The 19,130-nt window shown below is 37.6% G+C and overlaps 1 protein-coding gene across 1 annotated transcript in view; it reads right to left on the bottom strand.

Annotated features, from left to right (window-relative positions):
* LOC140243538 (corticotropin-releasing factor receptor 2-like) overlaps positions 1-18,910 on the bottom strand; it is a 46,893-nt gene extending 27,983 nt beyond the window's left edge. The window contains exon 1 of the mRNA XM_072323208.1: positions 18,766-18,910. Within this exon, the coding sequence (XP_072179309.1) occupies positions 18,766-18,910 (145 nt within the window). The remainder of the gene's footprint in view (positions 1-18,765) is intronic.
* Positions 18,911-19,130: the final 220 nt, after the last annotated feature.

Genomic DNA, 19,130 nt, shown 5'->3' with positions numbered 1-19,130 from the left:
ATTAAATTTGGAGATGTGTGTATAATTATATTGGAGGGTATAAATGAGAAAATAAAAGGATATTACTTTTTTGCCGATTGCAAAAATTTCAGAAAGTATCTGTCTTATCACATCATATCATTTTCCTTCACTTTCATCTAAGAAACTAACAGTCGTACTTTTGTTTCTTTACTGTAGGATCCATCTTTTTAGGAGAAACTGATGATTATGATGAATATGCCCCCTGTTTGCTGATTGTATAAAAAATCCAGAAGAATATATCTGTATTATCAGATATCATTTTCCTTCATTTTTGTCAAAGAACATTTTTGTGAAACCTTCCGCTTCAGTAGGATTATAACGAGATGACATTTTAATGGACCATGTACCATCATGTATGCATGTATGTATGTTTGTATGTATGTATGTATGCATGTATTCTCTCCCTGGTCCTTGCTCTATCTGGAAAAAAAATCGTAATGGGGGTATCTCTCCTTATTATCGGGGAGGGTGTAGTCAAGTAGTGGGGGAAGGGGTGCATTTATTCCCCGCCCGGACGTCAACCTGTGCTCGTCTGAACGTTTACCGCGTCCATTCTGCCTAGAGTAAGAATTAAGAGGACGTGTAATTGATCCCCACCGTTTGAGGGGAGGGAAAAGAGAGAGAGAAAAAGAAATCGACGTCCAAAGAAAAAAAAAAGAGAAAGAAGAAGACGATCGCATCGCGCCAAAAACTTGTGCAATTTGACACCGTAATAGTCAATCTCAAAAACCATTCAATCAGGCATGAGCACTCGCCACCGGGTATTTGAGCTGAGGTGAATCTGGTTCTGCTGTAACATGCTGTTAAATATAAATGTAAATACACTAATAAATAAATACAAATATACAGTAGTATATATATATATATATATATATATATATATATATATATATATATATATACTGAAACCCAAGTTCATGCTGTATTCACCAACTGTTTATTTCGGCACACAAATTTTCGAGCGATTCGCTTTTTTATAAGTCTAGGCAGGGATTATTCTTCTCACATTGAATTATCACCATGCTAAAAGGGGACAGGAGAAAAATAATTATTATCAGACATGACATTAATGTCAAATATAGAATTTTGAACTGTTACTTAGGATGTTTATTAACGGTTATGAATTGTTATATATGGGAGTCAGTTTACGAATGACCAGTTCTAACAAACGCTCGTCTGCGTTCACCCCCCCCCCCTCATCTCACTGCTTCGCGTGTGCATTATACATGTTATACCTTCACAATGTGTGCGGTCCCAATTCTATAAAGGAGGTAGGCCTACTTGGCAAGATTGGAGCTGATCCTGGCTTGGGAATCTTGGGAATATACCAGCTAAGGAATTAAGATCGTGTCACCATTTCATAAAACAAATAATGGACAACTCTTGGTCTGACGATAGTAGACCATAAAACAGTTTTGAATCACTGTCTTAAAGTTATTGTCGAATAGATAAGTTTATTGACGCCCTGTGTAATGTGAATTATTTGCATACATTCTCATGACATACATGATAACATAGTTTTTAGTCAATTATTGCAAGGCGAAGGGATTATGTAATGGTCAAAAAATAAAGTGAGAGTGTTCGTCATTTGTGTGTGTGATTTCATGTTTTATAGCGATTTTAAATGTTTCAATGTTCAGTATATCTTGTGCATGAATATGTGTGTGTACAGTATGTGTGTGTGTGTGTGTGTGTGCGTGTGTGTGTGTTCTCTCTCTCTCTCTCTCTCTCTGCTTTTCTTTCTCGTTCTATTATCGTCTGTCAACATTTGAACGTCTTGGGGGCGCGGATGGATTTCATAGGAACCCACCATTTACGGCCGCGCAGTTAACGCCACTGCGTCTGAGTCGGGTAGACAGGCAAGATTAGCTATCCGGTTTGCGTGTGGCATTTCCACAGCTTTTTTTTTTTTCGTTTCTTTAAAGACACCATAATTACTCGTTTCTACCCGAGGAGGGCGGATGCATATTCGCGTTGCTCTGTTGACTATGCCTACATGTCTCTTGCTCTCTCTCTTCCTCTCCCTCTCTTTGTGTCTCCTTATTTTTTTTTTCTTCGTCTTTTATTTTTTGCCATGAGATAGCTGGGTTATCAAATCATAGGAGCGAGACATATTACAGACGATAAAGAATCTCCCCTCCGCCTCCCCGTGGTTAGCGAGTAACACATTTTTACTCATTCAATCTATAGGCAAGCGCCCCTTTGGTTAGACTGCATAATACATACCTCCTTCTCGCTTAAACCCAAAATTGGACCATTTCAAAAAAATCGCGGTCAGCACTGTAGAATCCAATAATTTCCCTTCGTCCGCGACCTGATTAGGACGTAATCTCCTCGATATATCTTGTCAAAATAAATGAAGATGGCGAAAAAAAAGTGCATAACTTCTCACTCGTTTGTTTGTGCAACTGCGAGTCGAAAATTGAGTGCATTATAATAATTATCCAGAGCCGGGTTTATACGCAGAGCCGGTAGAAGCTGCAATCCATACAGATAGCTTAGGTCAGTTTTTTGGTTTTAATCATTTCAATATTAGGGAATTATTTCTATCCCACCCTTCCCCCCCCCCCCGAAAAAAAGAAGATAAGTTCACCTTAAATTGTACCCTTTAAAGCTGCTTTAAATTCCCTTCTCTATAGTCGTACGACAATTTTGACTGACTTGATGATCGACCGCTATGGTAATACAATGATCGCCTGCCAAACAGAACTGTCAACACCACCGGAAGCATTACACTACTCAGCTATAATGATTACGACTTTCAAATGGATGTGTCTTGCGTATATTTGATCACCTTCGAGGGGTACACGTTTCAGTCTATCTAAAGCAGGACGCTATCACATGCAGTCAAGCCATCTTCAAGGCATTCAACGTGTGCAATTTGTCATGGAAAAGAGAATGTGCTTATCTAAGCATGTATCACTGTTACCAACGCGCATGCTGATTGTAATCAATACGTCCCGGCAGTCACGACAGGGTTCATTGCTTTAAATAGGGGTTCATGGGAACAGAACTCTAGTTGAGCACATAATTTCGCAGATATTCACTGTGAAGTTGACTAAGAGTTACACATTTGCAACCCAAATAAGACATATAGGTATTGGAAAATTCACTTCAAATCGACGTTAAATGTCAATGCCAGTTTCTGAAGGTCAAGGAAGGAATACTGAAAATCAGGAGTAGTTGATAATACATGTTTTTAAGAAATGAAAGATTACCAATACGCTTAAGAACCGTGATATAAGTATAATAATTAATAATTACCATTTTTGCTGACAGATGTTCATAAAACCTGAATTCCAGAATTAATGCAACATTAGAATTATATTACCAACATTGAGACTGCGTATTAAAAACGAAAATCGGTAAAAGAACGTTCATTGAAACGAATGGTTTACCTACCAAAATACAAGTTCTTACTATGCACGAATGCGCTAAAGAGTTTGAAATCGTGAATTGGTAAGTGACTAATAAAATCAATACAATAATCATGTGTAATTAAAAAACGATAAGTCATTGATTTCTTGGTAGAGAGGAGGACACAGAGAGGGAGAAAAAAAAAACACATGAAAACAGCTAGAAAGCGATAGTCACATTCTTCACTGGCTTTTGATGGGCGTGGTCAAGAATAGATGTTTTCCGTCAACTGTGTCGCCCAAAGTCTGCAACAGATCCAAAGTGAAGGATAATTGCTTGACATGGAGTTTAGTAACATATTGATTGTTTCAGGACAGTTTCAAGTAAAAATATAATGCGTCAACACTAAAGCCATCACATGTAAAAAAAAGAAAAAAATACATAACTTTTTTGCGGGGTTGCAGATTTGAATTTGGTAGATGATACGCTTTAAATTGATATATAATTTACTTCCATACACGGAAAATAATAATTTTTTTAAATGAATTAAAAGTTAGATAAGCGTAAACGTTAAAATCATTCATTCATTCATTCATTCATTGTTTTCATTAATCTATTTATTTATTCATTCATTCATTCTTTAAGTAATTAATTGATTAATTAGTTAATTAATTGATTAATTAATTAATTCATTCATTCATTCAGTCATTCATTCATTCATTCATTCATTCATTCATTCATTCATTCATTCATTTTTTTTTTTCATTTCAAGCAGCCAAATTCGGCGTTATGCGCATTTCTTTTTTTCCTGTATAATCTCCGACTTTGTGAACGTCATCTGGATTACGTAATAGCGCAACCCAAATGCGGAAAACAGAAGTAAAGACAGCAAAACAAAACCAAAAATGGCAGCAGGTAAAAAAAAAAGGGAAACACGCACACATAAGTTTTCCAATGAGAGGAAGGCATCTCTCGTTCCATCATGCTCATTTAACATCCATCAATTTAGCTATCAAATCTATTATTAGCTTTCTTCTGTACACATATTCGTGTCAGATAGAGAGAAAGTAGGAGAAAAAAAGTGGGAGTGAGATAGAGAGTGAAGGAGACAAAGTACTGTGGGACCCTCTGCATATGTCGCATCAATTTACAAATGTTTTCCATTAATGTTGTTAATATTTAACAAAGCAAATAGACACCCACCCAAATATGAAGAAGACATTTTTTATTTCTTCCCCCCCCCCCCCCAAGTTATAAAAGTCTGATGCTTTTGACGTGCAACAAACGTATTTTGGTGAACACAATACCGAGAAGAACTGAAAATAAAGAACAAGAAAACAGGCGAAATAGATTTAAGTCACTGGGTATAAGCATGGTGCTATTAGTAGCTCCATCGTATAAGCAAATAGGATGTAACATGCATTAAAACCTTAAGACGAATTACGGTGTATCGGAGGCAGCGCGTAAATACATGACGATTTGTAAGTACAACATTGTATCAAAAACAAGTAGACACAAAATACTGATTCAACAGTGTGCGTGTTTGTTTGTGTGTGTGTGTGTGTGCGTGTGTGTGGGTGTGCGTGAGTGCGTGTGTGGTTGTGTGTGTCTGTGACTGTGTGTTAACTACAAATATCTGGTATATGCGTACCTCTGATCAGCGAATATAACGAGTGAGCGGTAGCGGGAAAAAATACTCCGGGGAAGATTCCATTAATTTAAATACCGACCCTGATCGCCTTCCAATAATTGTAAAATCAACAACAACAACAACAAGACAAAAACAAACCACACAAAACAAGTAAGCAACAAAACAAAACAAAACAAAAACGCGACTGTTTCATCCATTTCGAAAACACTGAATCTTTGTCATGTTTGTAATAACTCATTTTTTTATTTAACTCAGCTGAGGGGAATTGATTGTTTAATGGTGCTCAATCATATGTGAAGTTAATGATATAGACGGGTCTTTAGGGGGTAACCTTTTCATGACAATCATCGCTTATTTTATCTTCGTCACCCGCGCTGAGCCACAGCTTACGTCATTCACGTTATTTGCATGTCATAAACCGATGATGTAAACATGGCAATGATGTATGGCACAACTGCTGTGAAGCTAAACCTCGTCGGCATCATAACAGTGGTCTTATGATGTCTCGCTCTAGGTGCTGTCTTTTTTTTTTTTTTGTTCCAACCCTACTTTTACTTTTATCCTCTTTTTTTTTTCCCTCCAAGTTTGCTCAATGCTTTACCGTCGTGTTGCCCTTTGTTTTTTTCATAACCATTCCGTTTCTTTGACATGTCATGTGGTGATTTTGTGATCATGTGATCGTCATGATTATTAAGGAGCGAACTTGTATAACAGTGACCTTACAAGTATTTATTTATTTTTTTTGCTCTACAGTGCACACATTTTCGTTTCCTGTGTATTTTCTCATTATTGTTATTTTTCATAAGATTTTTGACACTAAAAGAACAGATGGATGCACTCAATTATTCAATTCTGGGCTGTATCAAACGAAATATTATGATGTTCTTTGAGTTATAAGTTACGGATACAACATTATCACACGTGTCTGTTACTTCTAGACTTTGTTTTCTTATTCTAACTTGAGCAGTAGATTTTTTTTTTTTTTTTGATATGACGGAAATTCCGAAGAAGTGACAATTTATTGAAAAACAATCACTCGACCGGATCAGGAAGCGTGGTCGACTCCCGCCAGCGATGTTTTGTCAATATTCATAGATTTTTATACATTGCATGAAAAGAATATTGCTCTAAAAGGTATCCTAACTTGTTACAGGCAAACGCTTGAACTCAAAAGCGGACACATAATGTAGAATACACATACACACATCTTATCCCCCCCCCCCCCCCTCCCGTCCCGACACACACATACACACCTAACGGGCGCTTGGGACATATGCAGGAACAGTAACCTATTAACCTTTGGGTTGCAAGCAGTAATGTATTCCTACAGTATGTTCTTTTATAATGATTCTGTTTTCTGCTTTAACTGCCTGCGCCTCGTTGGAAAGGCGACGCGTATAATCGTGGCACCTTTTTCACATGATAAAACGTACGACCGGCGCTGACACACTACGTACTCGAGACTGATGAATTTGGCGTCACTGAGGGCGGTAGAGTAGCACTCGTAATCTGTGTTAAAGAGGAAACGCTACTTCGTCGTCGGCGGCGCACTAGTTTTATGTAGTTTGTTTTGTTTTCGTTATGGTGGGCCCTCTATACATGTTTTTGTCCCGCTCGTTCTCCTTTCCCTGCACTTCTTTTGAGCCTTCAGTCGAGACTCGATAAGTGATGAGCGGGAAAGTTCCGCAGTTTAGCACGGGAGTTTAATTGCGGCGTGTTTACTGGGACTTTTATTGAGACCAGGTGAAGGTGATCGATCAAGTGAAATGCGGATAATAATGTCTCCTTGGCAAATGAATCAGCGTTAAACCAAGGAAAGCATAAAAAAGAAGGAAAAAAGAACAGAATTGAATTTGCTCAGTCCCCCATCGCCATCTATCTTAATGTGTAAATAGGCATGTAATAAATTCTCACAATGAAAGAGAAAATAAAAACGACAAGAACGACCTTGTTAATTAAACGAATGTGGGAAGTTGTCTACAAATCGTGATATTGGCGGGACGCACGCTTGAGCCATTGCGCTCCCCGAGTGATTTGATAGCCGAATGTGTCATTGACGATTAATCCGCCATTAATAGGTGATGGTCGCGCGCAAACCACGTCGGAAGGGACAAATCAAGGCAGCAGTACTACAGATATTTCCAATCCTCGACGATCTATCACTCGGGATGAGTTCACTTTGCGCGTAATGGTCAGGTTTACTATAATATGCCCGATCAATAAAGCACGCCAGTGTTTCAAGCCAATCAATTTGAGGCCACTGCTTTTTCCGATTTTTACCCTTTTTTTGTTGGTGCTTTGGTATGTGTTTTGCTTTCCTTCCCTAAAGCTGTATTGACACTAACTGCCCTCTTAGCTCTGTCTTCGGCGATGAACCGGAATGAAGAAGAAGAAGAAGAAGGGAAAAAAAAAGAATCGAAATGAACACCGGAAGAAAGTGTTGTTTTCAGATACGCCTTCGATGAAAGATCGCGTGGATACATGCTCTTGTCTCTAACACGTGTCAAGACGCCGACTAGCAACATTTCGAAGATGTAGGGCGTCTAGTTGAACTTGGAACGAGAACGATGGATGAAGGTGGACGAGATGAATTAACGAAAGGTTGTCTGGAATTATAGCAGAAGAACATTACTCCAGGCAATGTTTCTTTAACTATGGCGAATCGTTTTTAGAAAAGAAATCGAGAAAAAAAAAAGTACTCTGAAGTAGATAAAGAAAAAAAAAAGAAATGAACAACATATAACAATGATGTAAAAAGAAGAAGAATTCTTTTGTGAACAGAAAAGAAACGAATTGCAGAAACCAGGACAACTCAAATGAAGTCAAATACTCACAGGACATGACGCAAAGGAAGAAAAAAAAAATCGACAATAGAATGGAAAAGAGCAGAAGAAGAGAGGGGAACGGAGGGAGAGAAAGATAGGGCAGATAGAAAAAAAAGAAACAACGAAATGAGTATTACAGTAAAAGCAAGGATGGATAAATCACAAGAGGAGATGGTGTCGGAAAGATGACTGAAATAATCAGGCTTATCTTTTTTCTTCTTCTTCTTCTTTTTTTTTTCTCTCTCTCTCTCTCTTTGCCGGGCGGCACCCTCCAAGAATCATAAACAAAGTCTGGCAACACAAGAAACTGCATTTCAGTCACGTACCAAGACGACTGACAGTGTGTCACGGTATTGCCTCCCCCGGGAGTACGGGGAGCTGTTAGTTAAATGTCAGCCCGGACTATCGCCAAATGAGTCGGTGTGTGGACTGCAGCGAGGATAGTTAACCAAAGAGCGAACAGATATGGTTATTGTTTTCTGCCCCCGTATAATGCTCAATAACGATTCTATTTTTTCGATTCGAAAGCACCGCGTTGCATAAGTTTTTTTTTTTTTGTATTTTTAATTTACACATAATTCATATGAATATCTTTGAAAGATCAAGTGTTTGCTTTAAACCATGAAGATAATAGCATTGTTGAAATGTTGTTTTTCATAGAAGGAATTCTTTTTTTTTTTTTGCTCTATAACCGGACATAAACATTTTTTTTTTTCATCATGATGGTAAGGAGTGATCATCGTATCGATACATGTGTGTATGATGGTTTGTGTGCATGTGTGTGTGCTTTTTCTAGTAATATTAATCAAAATACTTTACTCTGTCGATAATTCAATGTCAAATGCCAAATTTCATAATTATTGTATTGCCATACATACATTCAATGACACAGCCTTTTCCTCATAATATCAGTTCCCAGTAGTGTGTTTGGTGTTGTCTCTGCGTGAGCATGTGTTCGTGGGTGATCATGGTATACTCTGAATTAAGAAATAACTGTAAATATATTTTTCAACAGGGGTAGGATGCGTTAATTTCAAACAGGATAATTGTATTTTTGTCATAGATACTTAACCCTATAAAGCCCAAGGGGGGGGGCACATTGTGCCCCCCCCCCCTACCAGATTTTCATTCGCCACTCCTTCACCCTTAATCCAATCTTAACCAAATTTGGTGACTTTTCCTAGAATCTTATTCCGAACATTTTATAATTTAGCTATATTTGATATTGCTGGTTGCCATGGCAACCATAAACTGACAACCATGTCATTCAGATTTTGCGTATTTTTCTGTTCCAATTCCAATTAACAATATTATAATGTATGAAATAGGCATTTCTTGGCTGAAATTTGCTGAAGAAGCAAAACGTGAAGTAATTATGGCCCTGAAATGTTTTTCCTATTATTTCCTTTGTTTTTCTATGACAACGGCATAAAACAATAGACATAATAGAGATACTTGAAAATAACAGTATTTTCCAAAGATTGCTGTTCTATTTTGTGTCATTTTGATTCATTCACCCACATTATACCTCTAATACCATTTGTTTATCACATTATCAATCTGCAAACTTAAAATTCCAATATTATGGGAATATGAAATATGATAACTATGCATGTACCTATCCCGAACAACACATCACGGATCTCATAATGTATTTCTTTATTTTGTTATGAATAGCGCCCCCATGTGGTGACCTTGAGAAATTTCAACCGTAACAAAAAATGAGCTTTGACTTACACATCATTTGTGGCAAATATGAAAAATATTGGTCCATGATCAGACATATAAACTGGGGATAAAGAAATTATACAGAAAAATCATGTTTTTAGCATATTTCCTATGTATTTCTTTATATTTTGGTGAATGGCGCCCACTATGGGTGACCTTGAAAAAATTCAAGTATGCGGTCATGTAGAGTATGAGTTGCTCTACCCATGTGCCAAATATGACGATGAAACATTAAACAATAACAAAGTTATATAGGGGGGGGGCACAATGTGCCCCCCCCCCCTTGGGCCTGGGAAGGGTCAAAATAGCTTGGGCTTTATAGGGTTAAAGGGATGGTAGAGTTTTGGTATAGATGGGGCTGCTGGTTTCCAACTTTGTGGTGGCGGTGGTGGTGATGGTGATGGTGTAAGTGTGTATGTGGTATAACGAGAAACCTCTTATGAAATGTGGAAGAACATGTAATTCTCAGAGGAATTCACAGTTTATTTGTTGGAAATTGGTCTTGAAATGGCTGAAATACTAAACAAACAAATGAAAACCCGATCCTAATAAAATTCTACAGGGCACGGCTTTTATTAAGATCCCTCTGCTATTACCTTACTTTTGGATATCTCAGTCATTTCAAAACCGATCTTCATCAAATGACTTTCAACTCCACTTAGAATCGTACGCTCTTAAAAGTGCTTTCTAAATAGCTCGCAAAATGGTTAAAGGCCGAATCCTCACCTCAACCAATACTACACCATCCCTTTAATGATACCGTCACGTGAGTTGTTGTTGCTGTTGTTGTTTTTTTGTGTGTGTGTGTGTTTCCTTTCGTCATTCCTCTTTGTCGGAGCAGGCCCCATGTACTAAAAGGTTTTTGGAGCTTGGAGGTCATTACGTGAAAGTTCGATCAACCATTAGCGGTTGATATGCGCGCATACATACCCTATTTTGTTTCCGTAAAAACAATTTTATTTGTAATCTTGCTCACAAATGAAGCACATTTCTTTTAGATTATCATTATCATGATATCATAAATGCATAGACTCAATGTAACTTATCATGGTCCAATGTCCGGTTGTTTTAGTTATAGAAGGTGTATAGGCTTGTTTGATCCAAAAGTATTTCAAAATTGCGCCATGCCACATAAACCTATCGCTTACGGAAACTCACTCATTATGCTGGATTTATAATACGTGTAGGACACAAAGGATTAATTATAACAAGAGCTTGATGTTGATTTCGGTATTCGCTGATTTCACCAAAAGATGTCATTTCTGTATCATCTGTTTTTGTCTTTCTCGTTTGATGTTTTATTTACGTCATGGTCAACGTGATAATGAATTCCTAGATTATCCTCACATAATGATATTTTTCATTTTCAAAACTCATTTATTTCAGTGCATGTATCAACTCACTTGGGATTTATGTATATCATTATACTGCCCCAGCAGTCTTATCGTATTCATTACTTCATTTAATTTTTCCCCAATTTCCAACAGGAAAATACTTTCTTTTTTTTTTTTTACAGAAATTGAGTGCATGAATCAACATTACAATTACAATAAAGTTTGCAAAACATTGAATTGAATTGAATTGAATTGGATTTAACTGAATTTATTTCCACATCGTATGCGTGAAACAATTTGATCAGCAGAGCTGGTTTCCATAAGGGTCCCCTCAAAAGGAATTGAGTATATGGAAACATATAAATGAAATCACTGAATTACGTGTTTATATGTTTACGTGTTTTACTCCAGCTGCCACCTGTTTGACGAATTATTCTCCCTCCTGAAACGGCTCACCCCCTAACGCGGTTTTTTTTTTTTCTGTATTGATGAAGACGAGAGTTTATGACGGGCGTGACAGCATTTAAGTGATCGATGCATCACATTCAGTGAATTAATTCAAATCAAAGACAAGGTCAACACGTGGGCCTGCTGTAGGGGGAGAGATAAGAAGAGATGGAATAGATATGGGGGGGAGGAGAGGGAGGAAGGGAGAATGCGATAGAAGTGAACAAAATATTTAATGTGTTGCGCAGTGTATTCCGTGCGAGTACTACCTGACGTGCTCAATTTAACATCACGTTTTATTTGACCTCGATTAAAATGTAACATCGGTAACAACGGAATCGATAAGGGTACATACTATAATAAGGGGGGAAAATGTTGGACATGACACGAGATAGTCATGGAATTCTGAATGTTACATGTTTTCTTCGAAGAGTGACCTTGTTCGCAATAGTAGGTGCATCTCAAATGAAATGGAGATATGATGAAATGAAAGGGAAATAAAATTTCTCTGTGAACAAAAATATCGCAGAAATACATCATATTGGTAAATGCAATGGGAAAACTATAGTGAGGCCGTGATATAATCTTCTTATGTTCTATAATTATGTGAACCTACGTCACAAAACCAGGAAAAAAAGTCACCAGACATGGATATTTGTTTGGTTATTTAAAAGGGCGAATTCTGAAAGAGCAGAATCTAAGTCTTAAATGATGTATAACTCAACACACATGGACTTTCCTAACCTATGCAAATAATGGAAAGAAAGTACAAACTCCGAAACAGTGTTATGTGAGAAAAGAGGCTTTGAAAGTTAAGATCTATTCAAGCACTTAATCTCACCAAGCTGTGCCCTGTGTGATGTATACGCAAAAAAGTAGTATGTACAACTAAAAAAGCAATGAAGGAATTATTAGATTCAGTTGACATTTTGCACACTCTATGAGCACATTCTATCTATAAATAATTGTAACTCTCAAATCAGTAGCAAGTGTCCTTTTAAAAGATATCGGAATTGAAACTAGAGGGTGAGTAAAGGGTTTTTTAAGAAGGAAAAGGGGGCCTCTAAGCCTTAATCACACTATTCTTTAAAAAAGTGTTAAACAACTGCAGAGAAGAACCCGATTCCCCACTAATCTTTTTTACTCCGAAACTTAAGAATTATGTAGAAGAATTGCTCTTTCAGAAAATACACACAACCGAAGACTGCCTGTTATATTATACCTTTTTTTCCCACATATTTTGAGTCCTGACGTAAAATTGGGGCGTGCGATTTTTTATTTTTTTTTTTTTGATGCAAGGTCAAACCGTTTATGGTATACAATGTATGTTTGTTACACAAGACTATTGCTTCGTATAGAGATATTTGACTGTGAAGTTCTACGACTTTCTTATTCAACGTCAGATTTTGACAAACTTTTTACCGTTCACCTTGTTCGAAGTTATTGCATGTTAAGGTTCTCTTTCTAAGAGATTGCACGCATTGCCATGGGACTGCAATTCAGGGTTACAGTTCATTATACCGAAGTTTCGCTACTGCGAAGGTTTGTTCTTCGGAAAGTAAAATAACGAGCATAATTTCGAAGATGCGTTAATTGGAATGTTCGTTTAGTGCACACCTTCTTTTCGTTTTCAAATTAAGAACCTTGTTCCATTTTCAGATGAACGAACGTGCGAAATATCGAACTTTTTTTCTTCTTTATATTTGGACTAACGAATCTTCTGAATAACAAACCTTATTTCATTTTCGAATTACCGGGCATCTATAGGCATACGGATTTTATGTGTTTCGGAATAAATTCAGAATTTTCGGTTGAACCAGAATAATGAACATCACCCCAATTCAGACGCACTCATAAGAATAAACGAAACACGACGAATACGCAAACACAAACAGAAACGCACACGAATTATACTTAAAACAAATAACGAAGAACAGTACTGCCTTACTTTAGCAAAAGAGAAAAAGTGACATTTTCATGGATATTGATTTTTTTATTGATTTTGCATAATTATTCGAGACATGCTCTATTTACTGAAAAATTGAAAAGTTACAATTTTGGCCCATTTCTGAGATATTCGGGTAGGAAAAGGAAGCAAGTGCACAAAATTGCATAACAATTTGGCAAAAGGAAGCAACTTAAACCTCGTGATATGATTGTCACTTGCTTCCCTTTGCCAAATCATTTATATTTATACACAAATTAAAATACTTTGGCAAAAGGAAGCAAGTAACGTCCTAATGATACGATTGTCACTTGCTTTCTTTTGCCGTTTGTTTGTTTTTTTTACGTTTGCTACAAATCTGTAAGACTTTGGCAAAAGGAAGCAAGTAACATTCCCACCATATGATTGTCACTTGCTTCCTTTTGCCAGATTGTTCATGTTTGCTCACAATCTAAAATACTTTGGCAAAAAAGAAGCAAGTTACAACCTCATAAATGATTGTCACTTGCTTCCTTTTGCCAGTTTTTTATGTCTGCTACAAATCTATAATACTTTGACAAAAGGAAGCAAGTTACATAATAATGAGTTTCTAAGGGAATATCAAAATTCTTTGAATTGTCATAAATGCATCACCATATGACTTGCATGAATACCGACATTATTTCTCTTCACAAATTTCCATGTTAAAGGGCCTACCCCAAAACATATTTTCTTCTTTTGTAGCATTTGTACTCCATGTCACTTGCTTCCTTTTGCCAAAGTAGGGCAGAATAGTCCCTCTTCATATCTCTCTTAAATCAAGAGCCAATTCTCGTCGTAATGATGATTTTTGTCACACCCAATAAAAGATTTGTACATTGCATGCATGGAGTTAAAATGTTGAAAAAAACAACAACAACTCACTGTTCAACTTCCTTTGAGGTACGCTGAATGAGAAGTTAGATGTATGACATGCTAATTAAGATTCAGTGTGGATACTCTGCCTTTTTTTTTTTGCGGGGGAGGGGTCTCCTCCTGCGATAGAATCGAAGAGAAAAGTGGTAAGATGACAGTGGATTCATGCCATGCATACTCGGGAGGGGGGGGGAGGGGGTGGAGGTTGCAGGTGAGTAGGGCGGATGAAGAAAAAAACTAAAGCTGTGTGTGTGTGTATGTATAAGTATGTGTTTGCAGAAACTCATCGATTCCCTTTGCATAGGCAAACATGATCCAAGTGAAGAAAGAGAAACGAAACGAGAAAGAGGGAGAAGAGAGAAGGGGGGGGGGGTGAGAGAGAGAGAGAGAGGGAGGGGGAGGGGCGGGGGTTGGGGGCAAAGGTAATTAGAAATGTTCCGGTTGGCTGCTATATCGCGCTGCAGGTCCAATTATCGATCCCGATTATTGCCAAGTCCTTGACTCGTAGAGAGCTTGGTCGAATATCTAACACGTTTAATGGCAATATTAACCTCTCTCTGCTGAACCTCCACCAATGTCTACCGCCACCTAACCTGGTGCGGGCCAATAACGGGCGAGTGGAGTGTGATTACGCGAGACATTCGGCCATTTAAAGGAAGAATCCATGCATTCCATTTGTTCGGCTCCACAAATACTTATTGCGATAATGGAAAATGACTCGGGATCTAAAAATTAAAAAATTAAAAAACTAAAAAATTGGGATCTAAAAATGGAACTCAAACAATCAAACTGTCTCACAATTGGTTGGGGGAATAGATAGATAAATATGAATCACAAAAAAAAGGAAAAATAGATATAAAGATGTAAAACGAGAGATGGAGAGAAAAAATATAAACAGATAGAGATAGAAAGACAGACATAGAGATGGGGAGCAAGGAAATAAAGTTTATTCGATTCACCCCCCCCCCCCACTTCTCCTTCACAATGAGTCTTCTTAAAATATCCAGAAAGCCACAAACAAACAAACAAACAAACAAACAAACAAACAAACAAACAAAACAAAACAAAACACTGCACAAAAACGAACATAAAAAAGAAAACAATTTAAGGCGTAACATACAACCTAACAAGATAATAATATGTTACGGAAGGACCGCTGTATAAAAGTCATACTGCATTCCGGCCCGAGGGTGCGATAAGAGTAAAAACATTAATGAATTAACAACCATGAGTACAAGTCCTGTTGAGGCGAATTGTCTCGTGTACATGCAGAACATACTGCGCAATCAATCTCTCTCTCTAAAAAAATATAAAAAAAAATGGTACCAATACTCCATATCAGATTGGTGAGCGACCGACGAGAGGTTCAAAAGGTTTCGAACATCAGAGGAAGGCCGACAAAGTGAGTTAAAAGGGCATACGTTTCATACTTGAGTCATATTGGGAGCGATAGCAAGTACATGTTCTCTCTCAGCTTTCCTACCCTATTTTTGTTTCTATTTATTTTTGTTCTCTCCCTGCCTCTGTAAAGATACGAAAATAGACCTTCCTATAGATTCTTCATTGAACAAAATTCAATGGGTGGGGTATTTTGCACACACACACACACACACACACACACACACACAAACAGACACGCCTCCACATAGAAACGATCTTAGAGCATGCCGAAATGAAGAAATCTGAAAAGAATAAATATATAAGCAAAAAAAAAAAAATCAAACAATTTTTACAAAAGAATTAAAGGATCATACAAAATAAATGTAAAAGCATGCTTCTATGATATTGTTATGTTGATTTTTGGTCCCTGCCGACGTTTAGGAAAATGGAGACAGTGGGCGTCAAGACACAGAACAATTTAAATCACCAAATCCTATTCCGCTTCATTCCATTGCTCTTTTTTCCCATTTACCTTCCCCTTTGCAGGTTGGCATGTATGCAGTCTATATACGGCATGCTTTTTGTTGTTGTTCTTGTTGATAGTGCCATCCTCCTTTAAAGAGAAGTAACGAAAGAAGAAATACCGCCACCAGTAACAACAAACAGACGAGAAGGACGACAGAGGAAAGAAAGGGGGAAAAAGAGACACCTCTGCATATTTCTCCTTTTATTCTCCCAGCAGGCCAACACTGTGTCTACTTTGCCGAGCACTGGGACGCTGAACCCAAAATGTCAATAGATTCTGAGTCAATTGGGCACTAAATTAAATTTGACCGCTGAATGCTCCGCGAACGATTTTTGGCGGAATCCCCGCCAAAGCCCACACGTCCCTGCCTGCCGATCGCGCGCTCGGTGGCATTCGATCGAGAGACCGCGAATCAATTCACCGACATACATCTCAGGACATCCGAAATAAATGAAAGAAAAAAAGAAACAAGCAAGCAACACAGTGATATATAACCTTGGAAATTGGATCACATCAATATCCGTCGTTGTTATTGATAACATCCTCAAAGCTGATCCGGAGCGGATAGTATCAAGATGTCGCTTCGAACGACGCCCAAGAAAATAAATTAACAAACAGAGGCAAAAAAAAAAAAAAGCAAAAAGCGAACGAGCGCACAATTACAAGCGAGAAGGACCTAGGTATCGTATTACAATCAGTGAGTTGCAACTGCAGTAGAACAGTTGAAAAAAGGGCTCTTCAAAGAACCTTGTATTATTTTTATAGTGCAATTCTACATACTAAAGTTTTACGCTTGTTAAGATCATTCCAGTGAATCAATCGAATGAAATGTAATGCTTAGGTTTTCTCCGCGTCGGAAAAAAAAAGAACTTTCATTTATTAAAGGAGAAATTAAACCTAAATTAAATTTGAATTGAGTAAATGCAGATATATTAGTAAGACTAATCAGTAAATTTTGAGGACAATCAGACAATCTGTTCCAAATTTACGAATTTGTAAAGTTTCGGTACAGCAATCTCTGTGCAAGAAGCTTGCATTAATTTGTGATGTCACAGTTGGACAGTAATATAAATGAATAAAAATGTTATTCAAAGAAAATTCAAACTATTTTCGTATCAGAACGCAGAGGGAATTATATTACCCTCAACATGTGTCAGGAACAAGTGAAAGTAATGTATACGTTTCATAAAAACGAAAAGGAAGAAAATTCTCATTCTTTTTCATATCATTGTGTATCGATTCGCATTGTGCATATCATTGCGCATTGTTATAATCCGATTTTCAAGCGATTGTGGTACCATATCAGTAAAATAATTTCATAACTTTTGAACGATTTGTCCGATTTTCCTAAAACTTCACTGATGATTTCTACTATAATTTCTGCATTCAGTCACTTTGTATAGGTATGTTGGTTTTGTTCACACTACAATTTCTGCATTCAGTCACTTTGCATAGATATGTTTGTTTTGTTCAAACTATAAAACAGAAACATTGACTGATCGTTTGGGATATATGATACGGTTACAGTTCGTTATTCCGAATGTTCATTATTCCGAAGGTTCTTTGGTCCGAAGGTTCGTTATTCCGAAGGTTCGTTAATCCGAAAATGTGATAAGGTTTGTTATTCCGAAGGTTCATTAATCCGAAGATGAAATATGGTTCGTTATACCGAAGGTTCGTTAATCCGAAAATGGAACAAAGCTCGTTAATCCGAAGGTTCGTTACGGACCCTATTTCACTTCGGATCAACGAACCTTCGGAATATCGAACCCTATTTCATTTTCGGATTAACGAACCTTCGGAATAACGAACTCTATTTCATTTTCGGATAAACGAGCCTTCGGAATAGCGAACCTTGTTCGGATTAACGAACCCTTTTTCATTTTCGGATTAACGATCTCTAGGTATAGGGAATTTGTATGTTTCGGATTAACGAACCTTCGGAATAAGAAACCTTCGGAATAACCAACAGCACCCGTATAATACAATATATCAACGGTGTCCTCTTCCGTTTTGGCGACATATCATCAACATAGTATCAACTTTAGTTTGTTTGTATTTTTAATTCATACCTACAGCGATCTCTTCTATCCTCCTGGGATTTGTATGTGCATACTTTGTATTTCCGTCATTGTATCTGCCTTGTACCTCGCTCGGGTGATCACGCCACTCTCTAGAAGTTTTGTGTTGCGGTCATTCTTTTCTTTTCTCTTCTTTTTTTTTTTCATTCTTCTACGTCTGTACTTTCCTACCTCATAAATTGACATTGCTTTCGATTGTTAATTTCACGTAAGAACTCATCTCAAATCAGCATCTGGGAATCTACATTCTATCCACAAGCAATGCTTCTATGTATAGTTTCACCATATTTCATATATTTAATTGTCTTGATTGCTGTATTCGGCAATTCATCCATTCATTTTTTTTTTTTGGCCATGTTTATGGTTTATTTGTTGAAACGTGGGATAAGGGACAACAAAAACAAACAAACAAACAAACAAACAAACAAACACAAAACTGCACCAGTATCACACAGCTGTAGCGTATGGTCAGTGTTACGTCCGTCGAGAAAAACCAAAAGAGAGGGGGAGGGACGAGAGAAGGGGGAGGGAGAGAGAGAGATATTGGAAGGGATATCTCAAAAGTTCATATCTTACCCTGATAGTGCTCGTCGCCGTCTTCGAACGTAAAATTGACGTACTGAGCCTCGCACTGCTTGGCCAGTTCTAAGGCTTGCTGGAGGGTTTCGTCCTCGTCCGTGACCGAGTCCTGACCGGTGACGTGCCGGATGCCGGCCGCCATCAGCAGCAGATAAAGAACCGTGCGCAGCATCTGTAATGATAATTTCAAAATTTATTATAAGACGAATGGAAGGTAAGTGGGTGAGGGCGCAAGGTGTTAACGCCATTATCTTCAGCATCATCGTGGTCATGCGCTATGCTGTTGTGCTGATATAAGGAATCACAAACACTGCTACCATTGCTGAAATTTGCCTTGATAACACAAACCACAAACATGATGC

The sequence above is a fragment of the Diadema setosum genome, chromosome 20 (genome assembly GCF_964275005.1).
Source record: "Diadema setosum chromosome 20, eeDiaSeto1, whole genome shotgun sequence".
NCBI lineage: Eukaryota > Metazoa > Echinodermata > Echinoidea > Diadematoida > Diadematidae > Diadema > Diadema setosum.
Note: the sequence above shows the minus strand (reverse complement) of the source record. Positions and strands in the feature narration are given on the sequence as shown.